This window comes from Amphiura filiformis, chromosome 12 (assembly GCF_039555335.1).
Source record: "Amphiura filiformis chromosome 12, Afil_fr2py, whole genome shotgun sequence".
Lineage (NCBI taxonomy): Eukaryota > Metazoa > Echinodermata > Ophiuroidea > Amphilepidida > Amphiuridae > Amphiura > Amphiura filiformis.
This window is the reverse complement of record NC_092639.1, coordinates 40,215,989-40,240,351: the sequence shown is the minus strand read 5'-3', so window position 1 is coordinate 40,240,351 and position 24,363 is coordinate 40,215,989. Positions and strand designations below refer to the sequence as shown.

Genomic DNA, 24,363 nt, shown 5'->3' with positions numbered 1-24,363 from the left:
TTCCGCTTACACTTTCGCGAGGGGCACCCCGCTAAAATTTTTTATTAACCTTCATAGAAGACAAATCCACTGAGAAACGAACCTTCGCTCTCCACGGTCACGGAATTGCTCTAGATCACCCAACTATATATCTTCCACAACTGATGTGAGTATTTCTAATGGAAGTTAACCAATTGTCTATTCTTTTTGAAACTTATACTCCCTCTGTGGAAGACTTTAGCTAAATCTTCCACAGAGGTAGTGTGGAATTTAAATGGAATAGCCCATTGCACCATTAGCCCACAGCTTTAATATATGTTCATGAACCCAATGTAACTTTCTGTTGCAGATTTGCCACACAGTTAGATACAGAATGAGCTTTGCAATGTTTGGGAAATCAATACAGTTCATTACAAGAACAATGTGCACCTGTATTTCATACTATATTGTAATAATACTGTATTAAGTATGAAATATAAGAGCACATTTAGACTTGATCAGAAAATGAGAAACCTGAGGTGCCAACAGCAATGCAACTGGAGAATGAAGGCCTCGGGGTCAAAGCGCTTTACCCACTGCCATCTGTCTTAACTGCAGAGGGTGGCAGTATAATACTAAAGAAGTAAGCTCTGAATGGCTATTAGTATAATCCTCATGTTTAAAGTGATCTGAACATGCCGAGTTGCCTCGCTAAATTATCTTTGTAATATAAGACACAGTCTTGAGCAAGATTTAATCTTTCCCTAGAGAAGTTTAAGCTTCTAAAATATTGCTACCATCTTATGCTTCTCAAATATTGCTCCCATCTTATGCTTCTCAAATAATGCTCCCATCGTATGCTTCTCAAATATTGCTCCCATCTTATGCTTCTCAAATAATGCTTCCATCGTATGCTTCTCAAATATTGCTCCCATCTTATGCTTCTCAAATAATGCTTCCATTGTATGCTTCTCAAATATTGCTCCCATCTTATGCTTCTCAAATAATGCTCCCATCGTATGCTTCTCAAATATTGCTCCCATCTTATGCTTCTCAAATATCTAAAAATATGGCATATCAAATAAAGAGTTTTCTTAAGTCAAACACTTTGTTATAAAGTGAGTATTGAAAAAGTTCCAGCTGTACTTTAGTGTTTCAAAACTGTTCTCAGTAGGAATCTATAAGTTAATGAAATCTCTCCTGGTTTACACTGTACACATCTAACAAAATAACATCTTATATAATACATTACAAGCATTGTGAGTTGTCTAAAATAACACATTTTACTACAGTAAGAATTGTATGATAAAGTTGTCTTTCCTTTGACAAAGAACTACTTAATTTTTGCAAGTTATTAGATTTTGTGAATTCAATTGGAGCCCAAATGACCAGATTTAAATAACCCTAAATTGATCTATTAACGCGGCTGTGTACTCTAGACATTGTTTCTTTCTCAAAATTGAGTTTTTTTGATATGTTTGTACTTTGTTATGTTTTTTATAAATACAAGGAATGAAAATCCAGATTTGTAAACTCCAACTGCAATATTTTAAGGATTTTATTTCACTATTCCACTCGTGTTTGAAATTTAAAAGCAAAGAAAATCTTTGTTGTACCAGCAGGGTACACGCGCACAAGAATAACGCGCATCGCGTTGCGTATCGCGCAATTTGTTAACGCACAAATACGCTTACGCATACACAACGCTCATCTGCATGCGCGGCGCATCTTATGGAAGCACCGCGAAGCACTGATTTCACAAAAACCTAGCGGTCAAATGGCTCCGTTTTAGCTGATAAAATGTGGGTGTTTTCAAGTTCTTTCCCGGATTTAAATATCAAGTTATGAATGGATTTCGCTCAAACTTGTCAAGGGGCTGTGGATTTACCCGATGTTCACGTAATAATAGGTACAAAAACGAAAACTGTCGCATTCTCCTGTGAGATTCGATGAAAGTGCAAAATGTGACCACTTTAAACTTCAATGGCCATTATTTCAATGTTCATTTTCTCGGTAAAATGACGATTTAGGTACACGATAACTCAATAAATACAGCATCTATAGGTAAGCAAATAATGATCATCGTAAGAAGCATGATCGACTCAAGAAACGGTTTTCTCATTTTTTTATATTTTGGTCTATTTCCGATTTTAGGCATCATTTTGTTCAAATAGGCATTTGTGAATTTTAAAAAGTTCAATTTGATGCCTTATATGGTCAATATCTCAAAAAATAAGGCCAATATCAAAAAAATAAAAAACCGTTTTTGGAATGGAGCCTCAAGATTGAGCTAAAAACAAAATAAAATATTTTGGAAAGAGTGTTTTTTGTTATGATGTAGCTAACAAATATTGCCAAAAACTCACTTTTTGTGATTTTCTTCATAATTGTTGTTTTTACCCCAAATCTGTATTTATATTAAGATTTATTGATGTCTTGCTTTCATAAAAATGTATACTTTTTATGTCTTGCGCAAATAATTACAAAGTTATTGCACTTTTACTACATGCATGTCTGAGAGTACACAGCTGCCTTAAAGAGTTTCTGGTTTCACACACCTAAGTCCTTGCAAAAATGCTGATCTTTGAATATCACAAAATAAGTGGAAATTCAGTAATTTTATAGTATTTCAAAAATCGTTGAGAGAATGCAAATATGTCACAAGTGTCTCTGTATTTCATAATTGACTTTTGTTTTGCATTCTCCTAGTGACACATTTTCTGCCCAAACGGGAATTTCATCAGAAAACATCGTCACTGGGCGGGAAAAACCTCATAAGTACTTTTTGCCCTTGAACATAGATGAAGCAAGCCATTCAATATAAAGTCTACACCTACAAGGTTTCATCCATGTTCCAGGGCCAAAAGTACATACAAGGTTTTTCCCACCCAGTGACGATATATTGCTTAAAAGTGTTCATATATGTTCTCCAAAGGTTATGCAGTGTTCTCTGTTTTGTTGGCTTAAATCACCTTGTCCACATCGACTGCTTGTTGCACAAAAAGAGTTTTAAGTGCTTGTTCAAATCATACACTTGTATACTAGACTATGGTATAAAATTTGCCAGGAATGTACCCTCATTTGGTGTTAAAAAGTCAATATTTCAAAGAAAAATCTTGTTCTTTTGTGGCATAGTATTTAATAAATCGTATATTTATCACGACTTTCAACTGACGACTTTCAGCTCACATTGTGAGAACTATATAGTCTCATAAGCCAAAAGTATTGGACATTTCTGAAATGTAGTGTAGTTACGTATAAATTCTGATTGCAGAACATGTAAAGTCAGTTACCCTTGACTCTGCATATTGCAAAATACATAGTCAAGTGTACAAGTAACTGATTTGAGAAAAAACCCATTTAAGTAAGACAAAATGTTTTAAAAAACTTTTTGTGCTCCAAGTATAAGTTTGAAGGAGACACACCAATTGAACGCATCACAATGTTTGCAACTGGTGCCTCTGTCTTAACTGGAAAAACTTTGTTGTCATTGTCATATCTTCAAGGATGCCAGTGGCCTGAAGTGACTTTGCAGGAGGAGCCTGAAAAAGCACAAAAAATTGGGCTATAAAGCCTCAAAACAGGCTGAAAATAAATAAAAGTGCGGAAATTTGGAGTAACAAAAAGTCTGAAATCGCACAATTGCCTGAAACTGACATCCCTGTATCTTCAACAACTTGTGTGCAAATGTAACAATGATAAAAAATACAAAAGACACACAATCGCAACATTGTTAAGTTGACAAAGAATGGTACTCGTAGAAGTTGTTGAAATCTCTCCAAGTCCAAGATCAAAAAAATTGTGACGCAAGAAGGCAAATTCAATCTCCTTCACTGACAAAGTATTGCTGTGGTTGAATTGACAAATCTTGCCATCAGTTTTGCCCAACTAATCTTCGCACATTATACCTGTTGCCTTCAGCCTGGCCAAATTGATGCTTACAGGTGCCTACGGAACGACCTCTATATAACAGTACATACACACACAAAAGAGATAAGTAGCCGAGGTCAAACCAGTGTGCCAGGCCATGATATAACAGTGAGTTCTACTCTCCTCGGAGCTTGTTTGAGTAATGTTACAGCTTGCGTATGTGAGACGTTAGACAGCGACTTGCCGTTGACCATGAGGATCTGGTCTCCGCACCTGTTTCAAAGAAAAGAGGAACAGGTAAATGAGTTGAAATATTACTTTGACTGCTCAGTGCCAGAAGTGGGTATGTGCAATAACTGCCATGTGTAGGTGCCACGTGTAGCTGCCATGTGTAGATGAGTACAATATACTGGTCGAAATTGCCAAATGTTCACTTGGCAGCCATTGCACTTACCCACTTCTGGCACTGAGCAGTCAAGTTTTTTGATGATAACTTCGTACAAGATAAATAAAAGAAAGATACATACACAAAGACAAGTATTACATCAGAAATCCCCACTACTACTACATACATTTCAGCTCCAAAAGTGTCTGGAAAAGCACATTTCTTTATACTGGGCAGTGGGGATAATTCAAAAACAAAGACTCATGTGACATTTGTAGGATTTTTAAAACCGAAAAAGAGATGTAGTCCATTCAGCAAGGTCCCTTAGCACTCCCCTACCGCTCTTCCTGATAATCACATAAAAAACAACTAGTTTACATTGATGCTATGCAGTTTGTTCAGCAAATAGGGTGCTAATATGATGATGTGATTCTAGTTAGCCAATCATAGCCCTACTTCCATGTTTATGCTGTAAACAGTGTCAAATTGGCAGACAGCTGAAGGACCTTGTGGAATACTTTGGGCACTAACATTTGCTATAATATTGACATGGTGTCGAATGTTTCTTGCAGCCACCTTTTAGGAACTATGCTTTGATATGCCGTAATGATTTTAAATGATTGCTATGATAGACTGTAAAACCGATGGACTGATCAACACCCCGACACACTGAGAGACAGACAGACAGACAGACTTACTTGAGATGTCCACTTTTTGCCGCTGCCCCATTAGGCACCAATGTTTTGACATAGATAGTTACATGTTGTAGATGATTGCCATGACTGGAGTCATTACCTCCCACAATGCTAAAGCCTAGACTCTGACCATTGATCTTCTCTAAGCAGACTTTGTGTGCTGTGTGACAGTAGCTGAAAAGGGAAAGAAACTTGATTAATGTCCAAGTTTTAATATTGTCAATAGAGGAAATTAAAACCACAAATGTATGATCTTGGCCACTTTTTTTCATTATTATGTTTTGATGAGTCCAAGTGTGTGAAAATATTGGATCCAAAACATAATAATGATAAATTGGATGCTTTGCGCCCAATATTTATTGGTCTCGCTATGAGTTTTAAAATATTGGACTCGACTATGTCTCGTCCAATATTTTAAAACTCATAGCTCGACCAATAAATATAGGCTCAATCGATCCACTTGATTTTTTGACGTACCGTAAAACCTCATCTACATGCATATAGAGTGCTTTTGATAAAAGCTAAATTAATCGAGATGCTATCCACCAACAAAATTATCATATTATGGAGTTTCAGCAAATTAATTACTGATACAAGCATATACAAACAAGTACTACTGTAAGACTTATGTATTGTATTGGCATATTTACGGCTGTCTCGTATTGATTTAGCTTTCATCAAACACACTCTATATGCTTGTAGACGAGGTTTTGTGGTATTTGTAATGTTTACTTATGACCCAACTTGGGTATGAGAGCACAAAATAGGCTGAGCTCTAGCTCCGCCTTGGCTCTGCTACTCTTTTTAATTCTGGCTACGCTGTCTGGCTACGGTCAGAGCAGGCCATTTGGTGTTAGATCGTATGAGGATTATATCTGCTTGAGTAAATAATGCTATTTCCATATTTGCTGTGCATACTAACCATTATTCCTATTGCCCACTTTGTAGTAATAGGATTTGTGGTTTCTCTTTCACAATAAGCCTTTGTGCACTAGATCCAATTCATTATCTTGGATATGGGTCGCAAGGTAGGTGGTATCAACACATTATAATTTTAGAAGTTAGCACAGCCAAACACAGGTAGCAGGGCCAACCGTGAGTTGGCTTCACCTAGCTCCGATTAGAGTGCAGCCAGAACGCGACAGCCCTGCTAGTCTTTTTAATTCAGTCTCTGATAATAGGTGAACTGACATATGAAATAATGACAGAGTGAAACAATTGCAACTACTGGAGATAGTCTTTATTAGTTATGATCACTTCCTCTCTGGACTGTCTCAGCAACATAAAGTTTCTTGTCATAACTTCCTATCTTTGTTTATCAATCTTGCTTCTTACCTTGGTAACGTAAGCCATGTGAGCCATGTTGGTGAGTATCTTTCTACCTCAATATTCGTCGGCGTATCAGCCTCTACGATTTTGAGACAGAGCGCCTTGCATCCTGCGTACCCTTTGAGTACCTTGACAGCATCCAGATGGGACAAGTTCCACAAATTAGCACCATTCACACTGAGTAGGATGTCACCTCTCTGTAAATAACAAACCACAAATTTCGCATTTGTTTAACTTTGACATTAAATTTGTTTATCTTTTAAACATACATACCGTATTTCCTCTAATCCCCTGTCAAATAAATACCCCCACCACTTTTTTCAACCAAGATGTTTCAAAAATGCTTCTATTTCCATGCTATCTTGTGTAGTAAGCTGACCAAGGTGCATACATGATGGCTAATGGCGTCAGTAATTGGCGAAAATCTGGTCGTAAACCCGGAAGTGATCCCGGAAGTTGTCCTAAGTTCATCATTTCAGCATGGGTTAAATTTAATCTTACCTAATGATTTTAATGGGAATTATAGTTCTTAAAATGACATCTAATAAATGCCCCTTTTGGAAAATCAACACCCCGGAGAGACTATTTGAGTGAATACGGTATTTTGCATTTTTCTAAAATTTCTAAACACACTAATTTGGTTTTTTTTATTTCTAACATCAATATGATGCATTAAATATCTTGTGTGCAAGATCTGTGAATAAGATGTGCCTTGATAAATGAACATCTTTTTTCATTATGGACCGATATATAACAAGAACAAATCTTTACTTCCAAAATTTCAGTTGATTCTTGCATTTACACGCGATACATACGTAACTACTACAAACCTCCATATGCCTATTTTGTAATCTGAAAGACAGAAAATACAAAATGAAGTATTTCTTTGGCAAACAACCAAATCTGCAAGAAATGTTGTGTACATATGCATGCAGTCCATGGTTTCTGATGAAATATCTCAAGTTTTTGGAGGCAAGTGTGTGGATGATGTTGTAGAACATGACATATCCCTTTAACTATTTGGCTTGTTTGGTGGCCCGTAACCCAAACATTTGCATTCAATATTTTAAGTAGAATCAATCCACCGCTTTGGATATTGAAGTAAAAAATGTATTACAGTGGTCCATAGAACAGTGCACATGTGGGTGGTGTATCACTCTTGTACTACTTTTCTGTAAGAAATTATCATATTTCAGGTATTTCAGGCCTAAAATTTAACTGGGGTTATAAACAAAATTGTGAGCTTCCTCCTGATACCAAAATCTAAAGTTTGATGGGCTGAAGTGTGTGGGTGGGGGATGAGGATGTCAGTTAGGTCCCACATCAAATACAGTTCCAATTATAGATAGAATGTTGATGCTAGTATTGTATAAAAGTCAACAATTGAAAAGCAGGAAGTTGAAAATTTTGAAAGATGTTGTAAGTACTCTGATATACAAGATTATGAATGTTTTGAGTCATCCAGTAGTATAAAATAGACAATAATATGAATCAAATTCTGGGTTCACCAATGATTTCTAGTAACGTTGCAACCCGTTCACCGGGTTTTCATCAGACTGCGCAGAGACTTGACTGATGGTTTGGTCATGTGATGGTAATCAACATCATAATCTTCGACAAGGTGGAGAGGTGGTTTGAGGAGTGAAAGAGGCCATCCGGGGGTGAAGAGGGTCTCCGTTTCCTGCTATCACACACCTGGGCCCCCACTGTGAAACTACTTCCTCGCCGATTACCATCATGTGACCAAACCATCAGTCAAGTCTGTGGGCAGTCTGATGAAGCAACGGATCGCAACGTTACTAGAAATCATTGGTGAGTCCAGAATTTGATTCATATTATTGTCTACTCCGATATATTTTTCTCACAGGGTAGCTTAAATGGAATGGTACCACTGACGAGCCCATTGTTGAATTTTGCAGAGCAGGAAAAGATAGAGACCACCAAGAATCTCCTTTCACCGATCCAATCCAACTTACCCTTAAATAATGATGTTTACCAACAGGCCCATCTGGTTGTACACTTGTAACAAAGATTGGTACATCTCCTTTAGGACCTCCTCTACCTCCGCTCACACTAATACCAAGACTTTCTCTTGAACTCTGAAAATGAAATCAATTTTAAAGTCAGGTTACAAAGGTGACATCTTTATTGAAACACTAGTGCTTGTGCAGCTGCAAGACTCATTGAAACTTTTCCGAGAAAACAAAAAGCCTTTTCACCCCTGTTGCCATGACAGATTATTCCAGCAATATGTTATTTTTCATGCATTTTAATTAAAGTATTGCAAAAGCCTGCTGAACAGATGGTTGACAACTGATCATAGAGATAAGGCCAGGGATTCTGTAGGTATATATGAATTAGGCTGATTGTGTCATCACATCACATGGAATGCATGCATGCCCAGTGGATTTCATAGTGAGCTTTAGTGAGTTTCAGTTGGATTAGGGTTAAGAAGGCCTAAATCTAGGAAAAACATGTTAACTAACCCTAACCCAACACATCGTTTTTTTGCTATAAGCTTATAAGAGTGATGCAAAGGTTTGTGCAAGTAGCAACTACCGCTAATTATTGGCATTATAATGCACTACTCATACAATGCAAACAATTAAGCATGAACCATAATCATAGAATTTTGAACCAGAATCAGGAACAATCTTTCTTCGTCCATTAGGTCAACTGCCACAGTTGCTACTTTCAAACGCAGCCTGAAAACCCATCTTTTCAACCACTGTTGATGTTGTTACATGTTTTTGTTTTCTTAAAATTTATAGCAGTAGCGTAACACTTACTTTTCTGATATTGATGACTTTCTCTGAGCGTTGTACGAGTGCTGCCACTAGGTTTGCCGGGTTGAAAGTTTCTACTGGGATGTCAGCATTGAGTGATTGGATCAGGTCTGGAGCAGTGGGCTTGACGATACGTGAGTAAGTGACTTTTATCTTGTCACCACAGCTCTGTTGGAAAAGAGATGATCAAGAAAAGTAGATGGTTAAAAATGCAACTTTAAACTTTTTCAAATTTGATGAAGGAGATAACTTCATCATAGTTTGTAAGAATCAGACTAGATTCTAACAAATTGAATCAACATTTTTACACAAAGATATCATAGAATTTCATCTACAAGCATATACAATGCCTCTAAATAAGTTGTATTGATAAAAGAGGCAGACACCATTCACAAAAACATTCTTTGGAGTTTGAGCAACTATGTAAGCAACTACATAATACGCATCATCAGAATATGTGCCATAATCAAGGGGAATGAGTCGGATGTCGCAAATATTGTTTTTGAGATATTGGCAAAAACAGTCTTCAAATTCTTTTGTTTTATATTGTTTTCAGCCATTGATAAATTGCTCATAACTCGGTAATCAGATGTCCGATTTTGATGGTGTTTGTAAAATGATGTAAAAATCTTCTAATTGAAAATTGTCGACATGCGACTCATTCCCCTTGATCATGTCACATTTTGGGATTGTAATGGAAAGATAATCTGCACCACTTACGAATGAAATAGAACTGGTGCAGTTATTTTATGGTAAATAAATTATGTATACATGTATGTTAAGCATTTCTTAACCTTATGACTATTTTTTTTGTTGACAATTGTTCAAATGATGTTTGTCGACAATCTGGAAAATTGCTTTGTCGATAACATTATTGACAACAGCCAAAATTAACCTTTTCCTTCACACAAACAAATGCTCTCCTACCTTAATGACATCAGCAGCTCTCTCAGGCTCGGCTTCTCTCAGATCCTGTCCACTGATTTCTAGCACCCTGTCATCGGCCATTAATCTACCATCCCTCCATGCTACACTATCCTCCAACTATTGAATACAACAAAACACATGAGAGCAGAATTTAAGCAACAGGAAAAATACTTTAAATAGAATATTTTCCCATATCAAATAATTACAAGTCATAATGCATGTAAATGTGGTGAGATTAAACAAGCTTTGATTCACAGGTGAGCAAGAGGGACCACTCTCCTAATCATCCTCATGATGAGTAGCTCACCTTAACTCTCCCCACACAGGTGTCGACTGCAGATGACAAGTTTCAAATAATTATAAAAAAAAATTAAATTTCAGAATTGTTCATTTTCATGACCATATTTGGAATCAGCATGACAAATGCATTAAAACAAGTACACACAAGCCTGAAAATGCATTAAAATGAGAACAACTAGTGGTTCTCGAAATAGCAAAATGTGTCAAGACACTGAGTCACATGATAAAAAGTGATAAGTTCAAGCTGTAAGGAATTGTTAAAGGCAAAAAAAATGTTTGGTTGCCCTCAGAGAACGACCCAAAACATTGGAAATCTTGGGTCGGTTTTTTTTTCAATCACTTTTTGAGAAGAAACCTTAAATATTGACAGTACCAAGGACATTTTATATTTGATATTCACTCATTTTATGTATTAAATGCATATTTGATTGAAAACAAGAAGTATTTCCATTTAAATTCAGTCCAAAAATGCATAATTTTTTACCGTAAATTGAGTAATGACCAAGCCAAGCATTTAGCCTTTTCAAAATGTATGAAAAATCGAGGAACAGCCCATGAAAAAGTATTTAAAAAAAAAGGATCGACTTACCGACCCTCCAAATTTTTGTCTTGGAAGGGCAACCAAACAATTTAAGTTCTCAAACTATTGCTACTTTTATTCTCACCACTAAATGGTGAACTGATTTAGCTTTTCTTCAATCTAATCTATTTGGTATCAAAATATATGTGTAGGGGTGCATGGACAAGAGCCAACCAAATTGAACAGAATTTGACATTTTTGATGGATTTTGATTTTGGATCTAATAACAGTTTTCACATCAAAACATATCATTTCTATAACGTCAAAACAGTGCTGTTTTTATATTTAACAACCAGCTAACGTACTAACCTGGCTTTTATTGATCCTGAAAGACTAAAACGAAACATGCATGGTGCCAATCTAGAGCGCAATTTCATGATGTTCATAATCAGCACATTAAAAATATCAAAATCCCTTCCGATCATGTCTTTGATAACTTCTTGAATCTTTGGAGGGGGGGGTCAAAATCAATGGCTATTTAGTGAGATGCATCATCAGATATCACAAGTGGATCTGAAATTTTTGTAAAACATTGGGCTATTTCAGCTGAAACCCAGTCCAAGTTGCCCTGGACTGGGAAGACATGACCTTAATCTTCCATGTAGTGAGTATGAATTTCAAATGGGGTTACCTGAATGGATGGCTCCATTTGAAATCTACACTCCCTGTGTGGGAAGGTCAGGTTTTCAATATGGGGGGGTGTTAAGATCATCCAGATGTTCATCAGCAGAACATTAAAATCCCATGAGACCCAGTCCAGGACAACTTACTAAATCCACAGATTCTCAGATTGTTGAGAATCTGTGCTAAATCGTGGAAGATGGGGGTCAAGATTATAAAGACATTTATCTGGTGAAGTGACATCATCACATCTCTCAAGGGGATCTCAAATTGTTTTAAAACATTGAAATCCCACAGGACTCAGTTCAGGGTAACTTGCTGATTCTTGGAAGAGGGGTTCAAGATCACCTAGATTCACAATGTTTATCTGGTGAAGTGACATCATCACATCTCTCAAGGGGATCTCAAATTGTTGTAAAACATTGAAATCCCACAGGACTCAGTCCAGGGTAACTTGCTGAATCTTGGAAGCGGGGGTCAAGACCTCCAAGATTCATGACGTCTATCTGGTGGAGTGACATCATCACATCTCTCAAGGGGATCTCAAATTGTTGTAAAACATTGAAATCCCACAGGACTCAGTCCAGGGTAACTTGCTGAATCTTGGAAGCGGGGGTCAAGACCTCCAAGATTCATGACGTCTATCTGGTGGAGTGATGTCATCACATCTCCCAAGTGGATCACAGATTTTTTTAACAAAGATAGAATGACAATAGCTGATCACATCCATGGGTAAGAAGGTACTCTTGGTGAGTAATACTTGAACTTCAAAGTTGCTCTCAGTTTTATTAAAATCCCTGCTTAATCTATTGGCCATGATTATACGTCATTCAAGCGGCACATTCTATGGTAAGTTGCCAACTTATTTTGAGAAATTTATTTTTATCTTCAATATTTTTTCTTATCAAGCATGTGGGAAAATGATTATTTGGGAGTGTGTATTTACACTTTTAGGTCAAAAAGTTCAACCTAACACAACTTTAATGGTAAATCTACAAAGTGTCTGCATGATTGATTGATGCATGGGATTGTATTCACATTGTGTTTAAGTATGCATGTAAATAATGTTTTGCTGTTAAGTTATGAGTTATTATTATACTGCAGTGCACAACTGGTATTTTGCTTGGGAGCAATGTTTTGAAGTATGCCAAAAATAACAGCCGACATAAACTTTGTTGTTATTCAAGAATAAAGGAAAACATTGCAGAGGAACACATTAATGCCTGCATGATTTGATGTGTATTGTGCAGTATCTGTTGCAAATTTAACCATAAATACCTCATTTCAAAATAATAATATAACAAAGTTAGGGTATGGTCGAAGTATCTTTGATTGAACAACATTGAAACATTAAGCATGGCTTGGTAAAGACTGATAGCTAAATTTTGTTGGCTTATAATAGGCAAACTTTTTGGAATGCACAACTATTGCAAGTGCTGTGTGCATGCTGTTCTATATCAATACACTTTGTAATGAGTGTTATTTTTTTCTCCTATTATAAGCCAAACAAACTGTGTTTTACATGATTAATTCTGTCTCCTGTCTGACCCCGGCTGTCCGGGTGTCTGTCTGTCTGCCTGAATTTCTCTCTCTCTCTTGCGATCACATACTCCCTTTCTCTTTCACACACTCATTCACTCACTCAATCAATGTCATTTTTTCTCTCAATCTTTTCGATTTGATAACTCTGATCTGCTACTGTTTATCACATTATTTATATTATTATGTGATGTTTATCACATTATATTATAATGTGATAGACTTTCTTGACAGAACTCTAGACCTCTGTGGGTAACATTAGATGGACAAATCGGTTTTCTGCGAGATCAGATAAAAAATCACATTCTTAGAATTTGACAGCTGGTTGTCCTTTCCATTAACTGTCTACAATGTATGTTTATAATATAGCATATGGGACAAATGACTCTAGTGTGAATGAAACGATGAAAAGATTTTGTACATTCATCAAATCAATTATACAATGGGAGAGCCTACACTCTGATATAGTGCATCTACATGTAGTCTCAAGTTGAAAGTAACACCATGTTGGATTTCGCAGTGGCAGATTTGATCCGGTGCGCATACGCGATGGCGTCGCCAGCGTACAGTGAAATCGCCATTCTATGTGTATGCCAATGCGAAATCCAACATGGCGTTACCAAAGATAACAGACTATGAGATGAGACACTCCGTACTAACGGCCTATACCGATGTTGAGGACAGACAATTAGTCTGTCTTAAAATCTTAAAATTGTATAATAATTGGCATCTTTATAAATGATCTTACCAAAGGTTTGCATATGTAGTGCTAAGCACAACTAATAGACACGGTGCATTTTACACAAGATCATTTGCCATAAATATGGAATAAAACCCAGAGACACAGGTTACTATTAAAATGGGACATGTCAGTATGGAAGTGTCTCAGATCTCTTTGATTTTCATCCTATTAATGTAAACCATGAAATGTTCATGAAGATGTTGGATATTTCACAACTAGTGAGATTTGTAAAAGTTTCATGCTTACAAATATTTCTTTTTCCTACAGAGGCCTTTACGAAAATGTAACCATTTTGCTAAAGTTACATGCCGAAGAAAATGACAACTCTTTTCAAGTTGCAAAAATTTTGTTCTTTGAAGATACTGTGCATAACAGTATGTTATAGACATACACACATAATAGCTGCTGTCTCAATACATCATCAAGGAAGAGACAGACAGAGAGGGATGATAAACCTCAGATTTCAGTAGCACAGACATTTATACAGCTGAGAAAACTTGAGAGGTCAGAGTTCAGATGCAGAATAGGATATACCCAAAGGCTGCCTTGCATATCTTTTATCTTATTGTTATTAATGCTCTGTGTGCTAGCCATAGGCTTGAACATAAAAAGCCCAACTTTTGAGATAGATATCTTCTCAAAATATCAAGAGTTATCTTAAGACCTGCTGAATCAAAAATAGGCTTGTTTGTACCCATTTTAATGCATTTTTCATGCTGATTCCAAATATGGTCATGAAAATTTACAATTCTGAAATTTTTGAATTTTATTTATTTTTTAAAATCTTGTCGCCTACAGTCGACACCCGTGTGAAGAGAGTTAAGGATACCTTGTGCTAATAAAAGAGGGACACTGTATACAGTGAACAAGGTATTGAAAGTTGACATCTATTCAAAAAAGATGTACATTCAAAGGCGTCATGAAACTGCATATTAAGACGCTCAGCTCAAACAAAAAGTTTTGACCTATTATTAACTCAATAACTGCACTACATATGGTAATATAAATGAGAACAAGTGGCTCCCTTGACTCATTTCCTTTAAGATCAATGTATTATTCTGCCAGAAATAGCAAAATAACCAAAACTGGGAAAATATAACCTGAAGGCTCCAACTCGCCTTAAACCCAAAATGGAGCCAGTGTTGCACTGTGCCCCTCAATGTATCAATAAAAATATTGATGAAGAAACCTAATAGAAGGCAGCACAGAGCTTACATTGTATTTACTCCCCAAATTCATCACTTCATGTTAACTCACTGTCTCAGTGTCTGTCTAACTCTGTCAAGTTGATTGATTTACCACACTTGAACATTAGACATGTATTAAGACAGTAATTAATTATCCCTGGTGGGTGGTGCTGGGGGACATTTACAAGGAGGGAGAATTTACTGAACAAGATCACTAAAATATTTTTTGTTTCCTGTACTGCTATGTTTTTGTGCATAGTAGTGAAATACCAAATAGTAAGATGTTCTAGAGTTGTGTGGCCACAGTATGTGCTCTTGCGAACATGTTGAACGTGCAGCGCGAGAATCAAGAGCGCCAGCACGATCCGCTGAAAATGTTCAAATTTGCTTCCTTTGGACTGGTTGGATCAGATCCGTCACATATTTTGTTGGGTGGACTTGGGCTATTCCAGTTGAAATCCATACACCCCCTATGGCAGACATGACCTAAAACTTTCACACAGGGAGTGTGAATTTCAAATGGGAATACCTGAATAGGTGACTCCATTTGAAATCTACACCCCCTGTTTGGGAGATTAAGGTTATGTCTTCTATAGGGGGTGTATGGAATTCAATTGGAATAGCTGATTGTAGGGGTATGTACTTACAACTTCAACCACGTAAATGCCTGGCTCATTTCTGTGGAAAAACAAACAAAGAAATACATGCAAGTCAATTGTGTTAAATGAAATGGGGAAAACTAATTACTCTGTACGATTGTACCTCTACAGTAATATAAACTGCAAGTGCTACCTGCAACAATATCAGTAGGCCTATATCAATCAAATTAAATGATACCCACATTAGGCAACATAATAGGTAGGCTATTCTACGAATATTTTAACACAAGTGAATCATTATTAGCTTAATGTAAATCCACTGCCAATAATTATATGTCATCTAGCATATCAATGTTGGCTTTAACAGAATATTAGTGACTTGTACACTTAATAACAATCAATATTTTCCATTTTCCCTAACTGTAATGGAGGCCTGTTGCCAGGGGACTTCAAAATCTATTTCAAGATCCACTTTTTTGTGGACAATTCAAAACGTCCAAATTTGTGGGGCAAGTGAATTTCAGGGGGGCAAAATCAACAAATTGTGCACACTATTTTTGCCAAAAGTGAAATTGTTTGTAATTTTGAGTTTTTACTGGGGGAAACTATAAGGGGGCAAAAGTTCTGATGGGGGGGGCATTTTCCTCCATGCCATCCCCCTGGCACAGCTACTGTTGGAGTGGTATACTTGAAATAGTCTATGGAGCAGCATGAGGGAGTATTAAGGTCAGGGAATCGGTGCTGATTTTGTGTATCTGAGTGTACCTTGCCTTGCTGGACAAAATGGTATAAGTTTGAACCAGCTCAGTCCATACTGTGACACTCCTAGAATAGTCTGCATGAAGGACAAGCAAGCTTCTTCACAGCATCCTCATTTGAACTATCTCGGTGGATATCAGATAGCATGCTGGCCAAAAGGATGAAATGGCAAAGCATCCTGAATGCTCCTTCCTTCCTAAATACATAACTAAATGTATTAACGCACAGGCTTTACATGCACAATTACCTATGCACGATCCTGGAACCTAGAATTGATTGCAGATATCAGACCTGGGGAAGTCTCCTTCTCTTCTCACTAAGCAGTGTATGTGTTGGGGGGGGGGGTGTTGAGATTGCAAAAAACTGATAAACTGAACATAATTGTAGCAATCTTTAGTAGTACCCAGTAGTACCACAGGTACCTTATTTAGTGTAATATTATTCACACAGCTACACACTCACCTTCTTCCAGCAATCTTGATACCCAGTGGTACCCCAGGTACCTTATTTAGTTGGATTCTATGCACCTCCTTCTGTCCCGTTCTCTCAGCCTTCTCCCTGTACACTGTTAGCTTAATTGGTGATGATGCTTGGCCGAGGGCTTCCCGAGCTACAAAATGCGACACATCCTTCAAGTCTGTATCGTTAACCTGTCAATAATGATAAGAGGAACAAATCTTAGATTGAGTTTTTCTACTTGGCAAGTTCTTCTTCTTTTTGTTGACATAAGTTTTGTCTGCGGGGTAATGAAGCGGTTTACTGCAGAAGTGGAAATGTTTGGGACAGATTGATTTGCGTGCTGGGTATACAGTCACAAATGTTTGGGACAGATTGATTTGCGTGCTGGGTATACAGTCACAAATGTTTGGGACAGATTGATTTGCGTGCTGGGTATACAGTCACAAATGTTTGGGACAGATTGATTTGCGTGCTGGGTATACAGTCACAAATGTTTGGGACAGATTGATTTATGTGCTGGGTATACAGTCACAAATGTTTGGGACAGATTGATTTGCGTGCTGGGTATACAGTCACAAATGTTTGGGACAGATTGATTTGCGTGCTGGGTATACAGTCACAAATGTTTGGGACAGATTGATTTGCGTGCTGGGTATACAGTCACAAATGTTTGGGACAGATTGATTTGTGTGCTGGGTATACAGTCACAAATGTTTGGGACAGATTGATTTATGCGTGCTGGGTATACAGTCACAAATGTTTGGGACAGATTGATTTGCGTGCTGGGTATACAGTCACAAATGTTTAATGTGTATTTTTACATCAGTAAAGAAATTTGAAATAAGCAACTTGAAATAAAATAGGCAAAAATATTTCAGACTGTTGCAGCATCAAAAATTAAATTACAAAAACATTCCAACTGCAACAGTATTCTTGCAATGTACCCACCTGTACATATATAATATGCAGGCCTTATTATACGTACCGTATTTTGTCAAATAAATGCCCCTGGGGGCATTACATTTTCCCAAGGGGGGGCGTTTATTCAAGGTCAATTTTAGAACGATAAAAAACGCTAAAATGACGAAATATGAACTAGAAACACTGACTTCTGGCTCACTTCCGGGTTTCCAATCCAGATTTTCGCCAATTATTGACGCTATTATCAACTATGATGTGGGGAACTTGGTAAGCTTACTACACAAGATGGCATGGAAATATCGGCATTTTTGAAACAACTTGGTTGAAAAAAGTGGTGGGGGGCGTTTATTTGAGGGGGGCGACTATTTGACTAAATACGGTATCCTGCCTGGGAAGAGAAGCACATTTTCCAAAGATAGCATCATTTCCCACAATTTCTTTAGTATATTTTTTGTAAATAGACCATTTGACATCATTGTTTATCAACAAAGACGAGGTCAAAGTGGTCTATATTTAGGAAAGCAACATTTCCCTACAAATGCAAATTATCCAGGAAAAGATTTTAAGCTTCCCCCACTATCCAGCCCTAGTAATTTCAAGAGAACATGAGTATACTAAAAATCTTTTCAAAGCACCACTTCACCACAAGCTGAAGGGTTTGTTTTCTTTGGCAGAAGCAACAATGCTACTTGAAACAAACTGTGGGAATCATGTAGGTCTATACTTTGAGAATAGTATAGAATAGTACGTGAGAATAGTATCAGCGTAAATTATAATCCTGCACCAATTATTTAAGCAATAGACAAATACGGGTCTTTCAAAATATTTGTGGCCATCATGCAACATACCCAACACATACAAATGTAGCTTACACTGCATTGTGCTCATGATCACATAAAATTAATGTATTCTTTCTATGACAGATATGATTGTCACTTAAAGTGATAATAAGGTCTTAGGCCAAACTTGAGTGAGTGGGTACAGTCATTAAGACACCTTGTGCCTGACAATGTCTGCTAGCATGGGCTTTCTAAGACACCTTGTACCTGACAATGCCTGCTAGCATGGGCTTTCTGTCTTGAATAATGATATTCAGACACAGTCACCTCCATTATGTTATCCAGGAGTGTTAAATTTGGTCAGATCTGCAAAGGTTCTAGCTGCACCATACTCTTGTGGTGTGTTGCTGTACGCGTATCAAGTGTTCCATGTTGGATATACATTTGTTGAAAGACCAGTGGTAATTATGCCTTCAATGTGTTATAGAACTATGCCCGTACGCACTAATGTACGCAGGAACTTTTTTTGAGGGGTGCAGATTTTGAAACAGTGTAAAATTTTGTGAAAAGTTGACCTTCTTCCCAAAATTTGGACCTTTTTCTAAAAAGCATAAAAAATGTGATATTATTTGTAACTTTTTATACTTTTGCAAATTAGGAACCCCCCCCCCCCCTGCATACGGGCCTGTCTAGGACACACACATGTGCACTTGTGCAGGAGACTAGATTATTCTCAGCTATTCAGTTTGGTGCTAGTCCGAGTACAGAGTGAATTGAACCGGATCAGGAGTACTCACATGAACTATCTGGTCCCCAGGTAACATCCTCCCATCTCTTGCTATAACACCTTCAGCTTGAATATCTTGCACAATTATCCCAACCTGTAATAGGAAAAGAAAATGAAACAAAATAGATGGGTTTACTCATATGACTTTATTGTAACTATTACATTTTTAAATGTTATGCTAAATAAGTTCTATCAGACAATGTTATTATTCCTGAGGAGTGCTAAGACAACTATAACATTCATTCTATACATTATATAAATATAAATACATAATTTATTGCGACACCTTCCTGCTTTATCAAAATGCTAATTAATAACCAAAATCTTTACATGTATGACAGTTTAAGCGTGCCTCAAAATCATTTGAAGGATCGTATTTATTTATTACCTGTACATGTATTGTATGTGAAATGTGGCCACAACCAGTGGTGTAGCAAGCCCTTTTTCAGAAGGTGGACAAAGGAAGGGAGCCAGGTAACTTTCAAGGGGGAACATTGACAAAATGGTTAAAAATGGGCGTAAAAATCTTAAATATCAGGGCGATCAGCATCCCACAGGGGGAGGGGGGACACTTGAAGTGACTTATGGGGCGGGTGGGGGCAACTTCCTCCTTTTTACTCCCTGCCTTTGGTTATGCCACTGACCACAACTACTGGATTTCATATGGATGCTAGAAGTAGCTGGGGTACGCCCAGTTACCAACAACGTATCCCTTCACAAAATTGGACCAGAGTTTCCACCTTTAATTTCAGATTTTATCCTTGTGAAAACATCATTTTGGTGCACTTTTCAGTCAAGTTTTTAACACCACTTAGTAACACAAAACTCACAAAATGTCATACCTACAGCACCATATATATGTTCCAATTTGAACACAAATTGTCGTAATTTTTACAACTTTTTTCCCCTGAGGAAATTTGAAAATATTTTGGCTACAGCAAGCAAAATTGGACCATTTTCCAAAATAATAAGAGAAAAATTAGAAAAAAGGACCGATATCCATACCAAAATTGGCCTAAAAAGGGGTCATTGATATACAAAAAGACTGAAAATGGTACCCATGTTTGCAGCATGTCCCAATATGGTCATTTGTACTGAGTACCCCCAGGTCTACATCAAAAGTAACCTTAGCTGCTCATAACAAATTGCCTTCTTAACTTGCCTACCTGCAATACAAAATTGCTTCCTTACCAGTGCTCACTACCAATTAAAACCGCACGAGTCAGGTGACCTCTTGAGCTATTTCAGAAATTAGACTGATGAGCTTAGAGAGGCTATATTTATAGAACTTTGCTTATTCTATATCAGCGTAATTATTTACAGTTGCTGGATAGATATCGTGTCCGGACACTAATTGCATGTGACTTTGGTTACCAATGTAGATTCGGATGAACATTTTTCACATTTTTTGTCTTGTAATTTGGTTGATAGATTCATTTTAATTTACAATTAAGACCCCCACACTAACCTGATTTAGCATCACCAATTTCTTATTTTCTATTCTTCAGAAATTGCGAAATTGTTAAATGCGAAATGCGTTTTTTTATTCTTATTTTGTTTATATAATCCATGTCTTCAAATGAAAAAAAAACCTTGAAATGGGAATTTACAGTGGGTCTCTCCGACATACACAAATATCATATTTCTTCATATTCAAGAATATTTATGATCCCCTTTCAACCTGCAGATCAAAAAAGTATTTAAAAAAATGTGTGATGTTTTCTCCAGTAGTTCACTATGCTTCACTATGCTCGGTTGTTGTGTAATATGTAAATGTTTACTCCAGTAGTGTTTTATATTATTTTTTGCGATTTTTTTCCGCTTTGGGTTTTTTTTTTTTTTGTAAATGAAAAAAATTCTAATGCACAAAATAAGCCATCAAAAATTTTGATGGCTTATTTTGTGCATTAGCGTGTGCACTCCAGGTAACAAACTTGTTTTTTTTTTGGGCCTAATCCATTTTTGTTACACATTGTAATTAACACAGAATTTTCAATCATATGGATTTACAGTTTACTGATATGACCTCTCTGTCCTCTTCGCCATTACGCTGAACCAATTTGTCATCCTAATTACAGTTAGTGTCATTTTTCAAACCTGTACATGTATGCTTTCTCTGTCAGATTTCATCATATTTTAATTTTTAATTAGCAATCTATAGACTAGATCTGATTTAAAATAGGAATTTACTGACAGCCAACAATTTCAACATTTATGAAATTCGGCTGAAAACTCAGCACAACATCACCGCAATGATTTCTTCCTATGCAACAATTCCCATATTCAGCATATTGTTTTAGTCACAATTGGGACCCTAAGCTACCTGAGGAACAAGATGAAACATCAGCATGTCGTGCCACTCCCCTCTTTATCATGGCCTCTTAACCATTAAACATTTACCTGGACATGGCTGATAACCTCATTTAGAGGGGCCATTAGGACTAGTGTCTTATACCATAAGGAGATCTCAATGGCATTTATTGCTGCATTGCTACGGACACATTGTGAGAATACTAAATGGGTCTGCGGGAAAAATGTTTACAAGTTGGCACAATATTGGATATGCTCTTAAGGGCTGCATGCACAACAACTGTTGAAACATTTCTTGTACTCTTTTTTTTCTCGAAAAAAAATCTAGTTGCTGAAATTATGTACCTCATGTTGCCACAGAAGATATCACACACTTCCCACAATGCATTTCTTCCATTTCAGTTTTCTGTACTGATTTGTTATCTCATGCAACATGGGTCGACAGTGACAAGAAGTACAGGCCTCTATGAACAACAGAGCACATCCACATCTTGCAAAAATGTTTACTTCTTGACTATCGACCCATGTTTAGCCAGTCCATTCTCAAAATGAAAACAAAGGGAACCTGTACAAAGTAATAGGAGTGTGATTTGCTGTAATGAAGTGATGCATCATGTTGCAAAGGATTCTGGGAAGGGTAAAATATCTTCTCTGTCATGTTACAATCCTAGGCCAGCTATTTAGTTTTAGTTAAGTTCTTCCAAAATTAATAATTTTGAAGTTCTTATCTATAAAGCTATTTAAAGCACTAAGCGCACACCACATTCTGAAATGTGATAATTTTTCAATTCTATGGCACACTTTCTAACAGATCACTTTTCATCCTTGTGGAGCCTGCTTCCCTTTGAACCCCAGCTACATGTAAGATGTTGCACAACTGAAGCTGTACTGTACCATGATTGAAATTGAGCACAGCATATTATTCTTTAACTACACCAAAATATTTATTTTGTGACAAACTTGGTGACATTTTGAAACATTGCGGCCCCTCTAGCAGTCTGCTCCTTTTACTGTGCCTAAAACACTGTCAACCTGCTGCAGACAAACTTGACTCTGCTGAATTGAGTGCCCGCCTTTTTACCTTTTATAAAATTTCACTCTTAAAACGAGAGAGTGCAGGTAACATTGAGTCGAATGGATGAATTGAAATTGTCGATATAAAGCTGCCTTGAGCCCAAATTAAGGTGATGCAGAATCTAGTCTGTACTACCCATAGGGAGATAAACTACTGGGAACCACACACTCTTGGAAACCATAAGTGGGCACAGCTCGCTATTTGTGGGGCATCGCGATTTGCGACTTGCGGCTCGTGTCCTCCTCAATCGCGAGTAGTCTTTGACAAAGACTATGCAGAATCATGATTGAAACATAGTTTTAAAGATTTCTGCATATTTACACAAACAAAACTCAGCAAACAATATGATTGGACAACAATATGCACCTCACCAATTTTTTTAATGTTTATATACTGCTTGGAACACATGATTTGTGTGTAAAGAATACTGCATTAATTACCTTATATATATGACACAATAAATCTATCCCAAATAAGGTATCCCACATCAGTGACATAGCGTCATAAGAGTACAGGGGGCACATAGATGGCAAAATTTAGAAAACCCTATAGGAAAATAGCCCAAAAATGGCTTGTGCCCCACCAAACAGACCCGTGCCCCCCACAAAAAAAAATCATGGTTGGTGTCCCCCCCCCCAATATGATGACCCACGCCACACCACTGTCCCACATTCATCTGAAACACAAACGCTATTTCATTTCTAAAGTAAGCAATTATCCTTCTGTCTTCCACTCACTGTGAAGTATCAATACATAATTTCACAGTCATTGACGCATACAATGGTCCATCTGCTCTGAGCTGTCTCTGTGGCATGTCATATTATGCACCTTAAAACAATGGAATTAAGGGCTGGGGTATGAATTTGGACAGTATTTATTTTGGGACATTAGAGCACATCAGACATATCGAATTGCATTCTGAATACGAAGAATGTCATTCTGATATCAAATAATTTTGATTTTTTGAAATTAGCAATTTAATACACATTTTATGGCAAATCATTAAATATTGATATTTTTAATATTTAACAGTACTTGAAGTAAACTTTATAAATCTGATGATTTATACTTAAAGTGTATGTAGGTGGGATGAAAAGCCGACGATCAATTGAAAATTTTGACCTTTCGTATTGAAGATATGGATTTTTTTCCCAAAACACCAACAAAAATTAGGTCTTTTTGGGAAAAAAATCCATATCTTCAATATGAAAGGTCAAAATTTTCAATTGACCGTCGGCTTTTCCTTCCTGCTACATACAAAGAATATAATATCATTAGATTTATATAATTTACTTCGAGGACTGTTATATATCAAAAATTTGAAAAAATATCAAATTTTTATAATTTGTCATAAAATTTGTATTATATTGTAATTTTCAAAAAATGAAAATTATTTGATATCAGAAAGACATGCTTCGTATTCAGAATGCAATTCGATAGGTCTGAGGTGCTCTCATGTCCCACAAAAAATACTGTCGAAACGCAAATAAACGCTCATTTTAGATCCCTTAATGAATGGTAGTATGTGACAATTCAATACTTATTCTTGCTAACAATGACATAATCAGTTGAATTGGGCTATTCCATTTAAAATCCACACTACCCCTGTGGAAGATTTTGGAAATATCTTCCAAAGGGGGTATGGGTTTTTGAATGTAACTAATCAGAGTTAATCATTTTGAAACCCATACTCCCTCTTACCTAAATCCTCCACAACTGGAGTGAGTATTTCAAATGGAAGTTACACAATTTGTC

The 24,363-nt window shown here is 36.8% G+C and overlaps 1 protein-coding gene across 1 annotated transcript in view; it reads right to left on the bottom strand.

Moving 5' to 3' along the window:
• Positions 1-2,449: 2,449 nt before the first annotated feature.
• The window catches only part of LOC140166197 (ligand of Numb protein X 2-like), a 68,298-nt gene continuing 46,384 nt past the window's right edge, over positions 2,450-24,363 (bottom strand). Inside the window, 9 exon segments of the mRNA XM_072189603.1 lie at positions 2,450-4,101; positions 4,912-5,082; positions 6,244-6,434; positions 8,214-8,336; positions 9,027-9,191; positions 9,951-10,067; positions 15,567-15,597; positions 16,740-16,927; positions 19,234-19,317. Of these exon segments, the coding sequence (XP_072045704.1) occupies positions 3,966-4,101; positions 4,912-5,082; positions 6,244-6,434; positions 8,214-8,336; positions 9,027-9,191; positions 9,951-10,067; positions 15,567-15,597; positions 16,740-16,927; positions 19,234-19,317 (1,206 nt within the window). The 3' untranslated portion in view covers positions 2,450-3,965.